The following is an 11,129-nucleotide window of genomic DNA, read 5'->3' as shown; positions in this document are numbered from 1 at the left end:
GAGATACACATTAGGAACTTTATCTATAGTAAGGCAGTCCAGTAGATAGAACATTAGATTTAGATTGCATGATGTTCAGCTTCTTGTAAATCAAAAAAACCTTTTGTGAAGTTTGTATTATGGAACAAACATTTAGTGCTGAGATACTATTTTATGACCTTTTTCCATATTTGTATGATTTTTATTGTTAGTTTGCTGATCGGTAATTACCTTGTTTTTTAGGAAGGGGTATAATCTGTCTAGTAGTATTCATGAATTAAACCTCAACTGTCAAAGTGTACAACACTCTTATTATTTTCCTCCTTTGTTTCTACATAGGGAGCACCTGGCATGGTCGGACCTAAGGTATTTCCCCCCTCCCTACCACGTAACATCTACTAAGTACTAGTACTACAAACCTACTAAGCGGTGTGAGGAACTGAAACAAAGTATTCCACCTTCCATTTTATTTCTTCCATTGTACATTCTATTTGATTTTTCCCATTTTTATATTTCATTTTCTGTCATTTTCTTTTCCCGAACCGAACATTAGGGTTCAAGGGGTGATGATGGACAGAATGGGGAGAGAGGAGATCCTGGAATTCCCGTAACTAACCATTTCTTAATTTAATTTTCCAACCCCTTCCCCTTAACAACAACCATGTTTTGGGTTTGATTTTGTCCTTACATATTGCATGGAGCTTTTGCATGTTTCATAACTCCATTCAGTGAATGTTTTTTGCTGTGGATTTGGTCTAAATAAGATATTATGGCCTAATTTTGCTATATTATACTGCATGTTGCTATTCATGAATGGCATGTTTTTAAATTATATTAAATGTTTGAAATGGTTTTGAATGGCATGTTTTACAGTACACTGTTACAGTATTAGTAACTACTTCATATACATGTTTAACTGATTCTATTAGAAGTTTTTTACAATTTAGAAAAACTTAAGCCACATAGCCGATTGCATGGACGTTGTTCATACTAACATTTTGCTTGTTATGCATATTTTTGCTTTTCATAACTTAAGTTTGGTACCCATTATTTTTATTTTCCCAGGGAATAAATGGAATTCCAGGTCCCAAGGTACGAATGCGAAGTTAGGTAGTGGTAACCCTCGGTTACCATACCTAACAATCCATTTGTCCAATGTTGAATTCAGGGAGTGTCCAGTTTTATCAAGTTTCATTTCTTACAAAATTAACTTTACCAACTTTTACCAACTACTTTCTCTAAAAACTTACATTGATTAGAAATGTTCAGCCTTTTGATTATGAAACAGAGACACCAACAAAAGACTAGTACCAGTTTTTGATTTAAGTTCATATTATGTAACCTGCCATAGAAATGGGTATTCAGCATAGACACAGGTAAAAGCTTTGAGACGTTTTAGAAAGGAGTAGAACGTTATATGTAATATTAAAGATCTGTAACATAACATGAGTCATGAGCAGCAGGTGGTAGCCAGGAAAAAAGTGATGAACAACTTATAAAAAGCATGCTATAGAATTTTAATGCAGCCCTACTTGCTATCTGGTAGTATCTTGTTGCATATAGTGGTTAGGTCCCCAGAAGCTGTCACTTAACTGTGTTTTGTATGATATGAAAGTATTGATAGCATTGGACATCCCTGTATGTGTCGACTTACATACATGTACAGTATGTGTTGACTTGTGTTCTATGTATCCTCTATCTCCTCCATTCCATTTCATCTCTGTTGTCTTATGTATAGTGTTACCTGTTGTTACCATCTAGAACTTCTCTTTTTTTGTCTGCAAACAAACAATATTTGTACAATATTTAAGTCAGTCATACATGTACATGTAAAATGAGAAAGACATCATACTTCTACATGTATTTCGTACTATTACAATTTCATTTTTTTCTTATACAACTGATCTCTTTGTAAGGAAAAGACAATATTATGACAAGATTAAAATAAGGGAACATGATCAGAAAAAAACAGTGCAAGGTTGAAGTTCAGAAACACTAAGGAAGCCATGATGACTACGCATTATTTCACTTGCCGCTACTCCTTTCTCTCTTTCTTCAAGGATTATTGTAATTCCTTATCATCATTTACTTATAACTAAGCTGTCTATTCTACTCACTAAACCTTATTACTGAACTAACAATTCTTGAGGAGTACTAAATGGATATTACAGCATTAACTTTTGTTCTTTGGTGTCAATTTCCCTTTAACTTTGTTTGAATTTGTTGTTGAATTGTGATGATTCCTTTGTGATTTTGTGTAAAGAAATTGCCCTGCTAAGTTTTAATGGCTGTTAGAGAAAGCAACCTCCTTGGAGGAAGTCAGAAAATGTTTCATTAACTTAGTAAACCCCAAAACTTGCTTGTAGGTTACTGAACCATCAGTAACCTTCTACTGTGTAACAGTAGAAAGAACTCAGCATGGCAATTATAAATGTACTAACAGTTACTACATGTAGGCTGATATTCCTTTCATTGTTGTACAATGGATGTGTTTTCTTACTGTCTTTCTTACACATCTACAGGGAGATCCTGGCCCACCAGCACAGAAGGGTGATAAGGTATGTCCTGCTCATCAAATGGGGTTGTTTCAAAATCTCACTCCTCTGTGGGGCTTTCAAACAATTCCTAGTGCTTATAGATGGCTTTGGAGTTCACTGGACACATACAAGTACAGGATGTATTAAGTACAAACTCTTGATTCTATGACTAGCTTTATCTAGTTGGTACTGGTCATTGGAGAAATTTTTTTTTCACAATCTCGATGTTCTTGTTGTTATTGCCAATGTTTTGGCAGCTGCTGAAATGTTGGCAAGATACCAAGAAAAAAGAGAACCATTGTCCAACAAATTCTTTATGTTTCCGAACAAGAATTGCTTTTCCTAAAGACAAAGTCATGACTACACATAAAGCCATCTATCCAGCCATGAAAAACAGAGCCCAAATGTTATGTTGACGGATATTTGGGCATGACGTAACTGACAGTTTGTGTGGAATGACCTGTAACATGGATAATAGCCTAACTACATGTATTAACAAGGCTTTGTGCATGCTAACTACATTATGGACATTTGAATGTGAGCAATGAAGACAGTGCCAAACTTCTTGCAAAAAGCAAGGGTTGTGAATTTGTACAACATCAGTTATAATACAACACAAGTCTTGCAGAAAATAATGGAAGGTTTCCACTAAACCTTAACAAATGAAAGGTTGGATTTACCGAGAAACATTTGGCACTGCAATGTACTTGACTGGCTTTGGCTACAATTTTTTTCTCTTGTCATGAAACATACTCCAATTACTAATAGCTTAACCAATGACTGATAACAAAAACACTATGGTATATGATATATATTCTGCATGTGATGTGATGTGTAAGATTTAAAAAAAATATATTTAGGGCTGAAGTTTCAGAAGCTTAGCTAGACAAGTTCCTTGAATGTACACAAAACATCTGGGAGATAGGGAAGAGGGTGAGATGTTTTGTGTGCATGCACCTCTTTCCCAGTACCACTTGGTATCAGACACAGTTGTGCAAGCGGGACGGATATCTTCTGAGGTAATGCACCCGTGGCATGGCGTCCAGCAGCTACAAAAGTACTTCTGTGGTTAAGGCAGGACAAACCACTTGTCTGTAGGATCATCGTATTGTATTATTTGTCAATACTTGTCAGAGTTTGTTTTGCTGGGTCCTCATCCCCTTTCCTCCATGTATTGCATGCACACCCATCTCATCCTGAGAACTCATCAAGTTCCAGAAAGTTCTCCAACTTCTTCCCACATATGAGTACCATTTCTAAATAATTGTACCATCATATATAACTCACAGATGGTCACGCACCTGTTTTTGTTTATTGCTAACACAAGTTGCCGACACAGTTTCTTGTCAAACTAGATTTTGGTGGCACATAACCAAATTAGATTAAATGTTCTTGTCTGATGTACTGTAGACCCATTGCCCCCTCCCTCCAGCAAAGAAACAAACTCCTACAAGTATTAGTTCTTCATATTATGAGATGGTCCTATTTAGAGGTGGTTGGGAAAGAGGTGTGTTCTTTACACTGTGTTGGTGGACATCTCTAGGGTGAGAGAGGTAGAAGAGGCAGATCAGGAAAAAAAGGTGAAAAAGGTGATCACGGAGCTCCTGGATTAGATGCCCCATGTCCTGTGGTAAGTGCCCAGAGCCAATCTTTTCCTATCTTGTGTGACACGCTTGCAGGGAGAGAGAGGTAGAAGAGGCAAGAGGGGTCTCCAGGGTCAGAAGGGTGAACCGGGACCGCCGGGCTTGGACGCTCCGTGTCCATTGGTAAGTTTGGTGTCCCCCGCCCGTGTCATCGTGAGTCTGTGACCAAAGTTGTGCCGTCTGCTGCGGCCCTGGTGTACCCCTCCTATCCCTGTCATAAAGCTGACCTCAGTGGTAGTCAAGCCTTACTCTAGGCCTAGGCCACACCAAGTTCATTTTTTGGTTTGTAGATGTAGAAATAAGAGTGTGATAAATTAGAAGATCAACATGGAAACAGAGTCAGAGAAGCAAGTTGTACTTTGGTTCACACAGTATCGGGTGTGAATATAATTAAGTCAACTTTTCTTCTCAGTCCTCTGTTTTCATTTTGGTGAATTTTTATGGATGAGAACCAAGAAAATAAATTTGTGTGGCCTTAATGCTGAATACCAATCATACTAGTATCATTCTAGCCTTTTCCTTTGTTGCTTACCTTAATTTTGTTCTGTTCCGTTCTTTTCTGTTGTTTTCTTCTACCGCTTTCCCTGCCAGTATATAACCAATACAGTGCATTTTCTCTAGAGTGATAAAGCTATCAAGTTTAATTTAATTTCATTCTACACATTTTCCCTTGCCTTCAGTAATGCACTTGCATTGTCTTTATACATTCATAATACTTTGCCTAATAGCTTCCTTTTGCAAACAGCCTTTTGTGCCAAGATTGCATAATGAAAAAGTTTTGTCAAGATTTTCCATTTTTGTTATTTGAAAAGGAACTTTCCCTTTGTGTTGGTGTTCCATGTTTCTTTTGAATTTCCAGTATAATGTTTGCAACCATCTACTGTTATAACATGTTATAGCATATTTGTATTTTACTGACTCTTTATGATAAGGTACAAGAATTTTGATTTCAATGTGAAGAACAAGTGAACAGAAATCTTTGTATAGGAGTGGCAAACTACCAGTGCTAAGACCCTATCCAAATCACTAATTGGTTGCTTGGTAATGTGTGATAACACCCACAAGAAACAGCCCCAGAACAGAGTAATATCTCATTTTGAGTATTCAGTAGATACTACTTTAATCTGTAGCACAGACCATTAGCCATATTGGCATGAAACAAGCTGTGTAGGTAGTAGTAATGTATCCCATGAAATTAGCAGTACTTGGCATGATTTACATTTACCTGAACACCAGTAAATTTTCTTATGAACTCAAAGTACCTCACAATATGGATTGTCTTCGATTGATTAAATGTTTGCGGTTGTCCAAAAAGACTATTAGGGAATGACATAGTCCTGAAGTAGTTTTGTGTAGTATGCTTTGACTAAAAGGATAGAGGTACGTTTCAACACCAACATAAAGGAAAGTTACATTTACAGCTGCTTTTAAAAGAAAATGAGCGTGACGTAATAGTTTGTTGTCAAAGGCTGGATCACATAATGCTTGCCTCCTGCTTTGCCTTGCCTCTCTATAATGTCATGGGCATGCACCAGGGTCTTTTTTGTATAAGTGTAATGTGGTGTATTCGTGTTCATAGTGGCATGTGTGAACTTAATGTGCTGATGTACATATTTATGCGCATTTTAAGACATCTTTAATTTGAAAAAGGCATTTCGTTGAAAGTAGTTATCCTTGGTAGTGAACACACAAGTACACTTGTTTGCAATCGAATCTCATATGTAAATCACACATAAAACAGTCTGGTACGTGGGAATTGAGACGGGCATAATTTGTGTGTGTGTGTGTGTATGTGCGTGTGTCTTAGTGTGTGCGAGGACTGTGTTGTATAATATACAAGTGGTGTTTAAATTAAGTGTTCATTGTGACAATTTTGAATGTTAACATGTTTTATTAACCCCGGTGTCCAGTCCTAAACCGTTGCCATTTTGTACATCTTGCCTTTCTCGATTTGCAGGGAGAAGACGGATTGCCGCTGGCCGGGTGCTGGCAGAAGGTGCGGCGTTAGTGCTTCCCTTCTTGCCCATTCACCCCCCACCCCACCTTCCCTTTGCTTCGCTTCATTATCTCTATAGATTGTTAAGATTGCTGCCAGATCAGCCATGCTTTCATCTACTGTCCTATTGCTAGCATCTCCCATATGGTGACCATTTCTGGGTGTGTTTGTATAATTGTATGATATCTGGCAGGAGAAAGGTGTCTATAAGGTTTAATGTGCTGCAGATATCCCCCTGACTTTATGATTCCATGTTAAGTGATGGTTGCACACTAATGCATGACTCTAGGCAAGTGGCCTTTGACAGGAGGTGTATAAGGTGAAGCATGATCACCACAATTACAGTAAGTCTATCAAACTATCTACATATACAGTTACCATTGTTCATAATTACAACTATATCAGATAAATTTGGTGTAAGGCAAAATGACCATAATGCAAGTTTACAGGTTATCTTGTGAAACAACATAAACGCTAAACAACCTGACCTTTCAACCCCATGTTACTACCTGAATGTTGCATCTGCAAGGCTGTCCGTGGTCATGTTCAAGGTTGCATTGCCCAAATTTGCCCACGAGTCGATCCCGCTTTTGTGAAGAATGTGTGAAGTGTCCTCAGTGCCATTGTCTAACCAAGACATGCTCTGTTCTCTTTTTTTGCAGTAATATACTGATGTGCCCAGCATGAGGAATGTATATAAGCACGTGGAATGCCAAAAGAGACTATTTTTATTCTATTTTATTTGAAGCAATACGTAACAAAAACTGTATAAAGCAATATTTTGTCTGGAAAGAGGAAATGATTTTATTTATACTACCTGTTCTCAATACCATGTGCTAAGTTATTTCAGTTGGTGCCGACCTGACCAAAATGTTCAATCTTGCTTGTCCAAACTTGGGAAAATGAGGACTGGTACTCGTGGCGCATGACTGGCGTACGTGAGGCTTGTGCAAGCAGCCATATTGTTCCTCTGTTGATGCTAAAGCAGTTAGTTGACTGAAACAGCAGATATATATTTTTTCCTGAGTCCTAGATTTCTACATGATATGAAATGGCCAACACTAACACCGTGCCAGTCTGTTTATTATTTATTGGCTTCTCTCATTGTCCCCTCATCATTCCCAAAAGGTTAACAACTAATTTTGATCCATTTGATTGACAGTCGCTGATTAACCAAGGTTAGGCATTTTGGTCTGGTCTGAGTATCGTCTAGCTGAGTTGTAACGTGGCAGTCATGTACACTGACAAAGTACTAATGGCATTAGGACCTAGGGGGCTAGACATTTGGTGCTGCATGGTTCCAACAAATTACTAACAGGAAAACAGCTGAACAATGTAGTCAAGTAACTTAGTAATAATTCCCTTCGTCCGTAATTTTTTCAGGGATTCTTTATAATTGAGACGAAAGGAGACAGGTACATAGTTTGAGAAAGTCAAACTTCGGTGCACCAACCCAAAATTCCTCAGTCTGGACATATCGAGATATTACAGCAAAAAAAAATCACCATTCAATGTTCATCGCATTCCCTCATGCATATTCATGGTGTAACGGTGGTGGCATGACGGGAGCTGTTTTGCTGATGTTGCATCTGACAATCAAACGAAGATCCCGAGACAGAGAAAGAGCGGAAACGTTGATGGACATGTGAAGTTAGGTATGTTAGGGTCTGGACTGTGGGGCCGAGGGAGGAAACAAAGTCAAGCAAGAGCAGAACAAGGACCTTCCAGCTGGTGGCAACACCGATGACAGCTCATCCAGGGGTTGATAGACATTATCAAGGACTCATTGGTACATTAGTGGCTGTTTTCCTATGTATTTTTATGATGGCACCATATTATGTCAGTATAGCACCCTTATCATGTTTGTTCCTCGACAAGATCACGGGTGTCATAGCAGCAAGAACACACTAGAAACAGCAACCAAGGTACTTCACTGTATATGTACTCAAGTGTTGTTCTGAAAGATAACCAGTCCAGCAGGTTAACAGCTTGAAGAGTATCAGGCTGATCCTGTGACACCTTTGTGACTCCAGACACATTTCTTTTGGTCATTCCATTGCTGTTGTTTCAACACTGAAAACCTCTCTTCAGTGACTTGGGTGTCTTGGACATCCCACGGAAGATACATTTTTTTTTCATTAAAAAAATGTTTGAAACTTTGATTGAAAGAGACCATCTGAAAGTGTTGCTGTTGGCACATTGGCCAATGGCAGCATCAAGTAGATTTACTTGGTTTGACTTTGTAAATTTCTCAGAGACGCATATTTTGTGGCGTACGCACAAGCACTACAGAGGAAATACTTCTGGTTGTTTCAGTGGAAAGTGATTTATCTTGGTTTAACCGAATAAAATTTGAGTACACTTTGATCCCGAATGTTCACGACTTCAGTGTACATTCACGTTTTTAGGCCAACAACTGTGGCTTTGGTCCAGTATTGCCTAGGTGTTTTGCAACAGCACAGAATTCTAAGTTTACCGTAGTTCACTGAGCCTAGCTTAACACCTGTATCCAACCTAGTGTAAGCTATAACAAACTTTGCATTTGTTTAAAAGCAGCATTTATCTAGTTACACCTGGCTTTGACAGGTCTTATTTTATGACCAGTGGTGATATGTCTGAAAAAAGAAGTTGTAAACATTTTGTAAATATGGAGAATTTAGTGATAGTTGTGGTAGTGTTTTTTACGTACAGTTAAGAGGAAGGTGCGAGATGGTAGAAATCAACTAACCTATTGAATACATCTATAATCTATGTACATAAGATTTTATTGGTGTATTGCTCAAGAAGTGAGCATTTTACATTTACTGCGTATGCCCAACTTATTTATCAGGAGGTCTGATGCCTTTTTTGTAGCTTCTGTTCATACCATAGCTTTCATTGTTGTATACGTAAGAAGTTCGTATTTATTTTAAAAGAAACAGCACATGTTCAGCTAGGTTTTATCTGTTTGTGGAGAGGATTTTTGAGCAGATTGTACTTTTTAAAGTGAACAGTATGGTGCTGATGAATGTAGACTAAATGTTATACACTTGTACTAGAAAATCGGTGTTGGGTAACTTGCTGATGTATTGTCAGTCAACTGGGCTTCTACTTCTAGAGAGTTCTTGGTGATAGTAGATTCAACTCGCCTTTCCTTACTATGGTTGGGTTAAAGAAGAAAAGGTAAAATCCAAGCAACATAAAAAAAACTGATGCTATTCCTTGAGAGTCTGATGACCACCTGTACTTAAAAGCATTTGTTTGTAATGAACAATACTGAGACATTCTACTTGCAAAATGCATTAGTTGCTCTTGAATGTCCTTTTGTACTACATTGTTTGTCCAGCTTGCAGCTTTGGACATCATGTTTTATTGCAGATAGCAATGAAATCTGTGCTAATGGTATAAAAGAACCATTATGAAATAAGCTCTATGGTTGTGAAAAAACACACAACATATTGAAGAACATGTCACATGTTGTTGTCGTTCTGTAAACATGCCAGACATGGAAGAAGACTTTGTTGTATTTTTTTTTTTTGGTATTCAGCAGACCAGCAAGTGCATGGGGTCGTAGTGTGAATGTAATTGTGAATGTTGTATTTACAGCGTGAATGTTTCTATGTTTTGTCGTTGAGAGTGTATATCGATGATGAGTCTAGCCTGCCAGTACTGAATAGCCAGTCAGCGTTCTAGCAATGTTGTTTACCAAACCCAGCCATAGCGGTAATGTAATGTAGTTGCAGCAGACACAAACTGCCAATACATTGTAGCTCTAAACATGTAGCTAACGGTAATGATGTTGTATCTCTGTATTGAACATTAACGTTAATGAGGTAATGTTTCTTTTCTACAATAAACTGTATCATTGTTCAGATATCTGGTGTATGTCTTTCTTGCTTGTGTGTTGTGAAATCACAGCATGTCTTCAGAGTAAAAAAAATATATACAGCATTATTCAAAAGTAATTTTATGGAGTAAAGTCATTCCACAATGGTGCAGATGCATGTTGAGGCAATGGATTCTCCAATTTTGAAAAAGATAGTCTTGAACTAAAAAATGAGCACGATAGCAGTTACCTGCAGAGAGAGAACTTTGCCTTGGCTCACAGTTGGTCAGAGCAAGTCAACTCTTTCTGAAGTTAGGAATAATAGGTGTGGCATTTTAAAATCAAATCCATCCACAGCATTTTTTCTAATTGACAGATGACTGCAGATTGTAGTTAATGTAAGGGTTGCATGTTTTCTCCTTTCAATAGAGGCCAAAATCATTCCAGTTTGTTAGGTTCTGTTGGTTGTTCTGTTCAAAAGCAAGGGTAACTGCAGTTCAGAGGAAAGTTGTTAGGGGACTGAAAGCTCCATTGTGATCAAGTCAAGCCATACCCACACAATTATATCGTATCGAGAAATGTAATAAATAGGAAGTACACAACTCTCAGCTTACTGAATTTAACCATGTCTACCTGTGTGCTGGCTCCTGGCCAGATTCTGAGAACTTTGACCTGTCATTCTGCTTGTTAATATGCCCCAGCCACATGTCGTCATCCTACTAGGTCAGAACAAATACATGTACAAACCCACAGTTACTTAATGCAGTCTGAGAGGGCGGATATCAACTCGTATGCAGGTTTGTATGAGACACTGACTTTCTTGCACCTTGAAATTATATCATACAGGGACATCCTGAATATTCAATGTGTCATTGTCAATGTCTAAGTCTCCGTCCTTACTGAGAGGCTCCGCAGCTGGATGCTCTGTTTTCTGCATGCAACATCACCAATAATATACAATATCAAAAGCCAGTCTGCTCCTATACAACATCTAGATCTGTCAGTCTACCAGTCTATACCAGACCAATGTTTGATAGAAGCATCACTTTTCCTCAGGAACGTCAGCTTCTGCTAACTGATGTATTCCAAAGACCCCAGCAACTAACATCTGCTGCTCCCTTGGGAAGGAATATGGCATCAAAACAATACAATCTATCAACATATACATG

The 11,129-nt window shown here is 38.1% G+C and overlaps 1 protein-coding gene across 29 annotated transcripts in view; it reads left to right on the top strand.

Moving 5' to 3' along the window:
- LOC109478394 (collagen alpha-1(XXIII) chain-like) overlaps positions 1-11,129 on the top strand; it is a 102,828-nt gene that overhangs the window by 91,222 nt on the left and 477 nt on the right. For 22 of the 29 annotated variants that reach the window (XM_019780075.1, XM_019779995.1, XM_019780040.1 and 19 more), the window contains 5 exons: positions 533-586; positions 1,045-1,071; positions 2,502-2,537; positions 4,196-4,282; positions 6,117-6,155. In XM_019780075.1, the coding sequence (XP_019635634.1) occupies positions 533-586; positions 1,045-1,071; positions 2,502-2,537; positions 4,196-4,282; positions 6,117-6,155 (243 nt within the window). Of the gene's footprint in view, positions 1-532; positions 587-1,044; positions 1,072-2,501; positions 2,538-4,059; positions 4,147-4,195; positions 4,283-6,116; positions 6,156-6,817; positions 10,011-11,129 lie in introns of those variants that run through there. The other 7 variants (XM_019780092.1, XM_019780059.1, XM_019780083.1 and 4 more) reach the window with 5 other exon arrangements.

The sequence above is a fragment of the Branchiostoma belcheri genome, unplaced genomic scaffold, assembly GCF_001625305.1.
Source record: "Branchiostoma belcheri isolate BF01 breed outbred unplaced genomic scaffold, Haploidv18h27 scaffold106, whole genome shotgun sequence".
In the NCBI taxonomy this organism is placed as follows: Eukaryota; Metazoa; Chordata; class Leptocardii; order Amphioxiformes; family Branchiostomatidae; genus Branchiostoma; species Branchiostoma belcheri.
The sequence above is the reverse complement of the archived record's forward strand: the minus strand, read 5'-3'. Positions and strand labels throughout refer to the sequence as shown.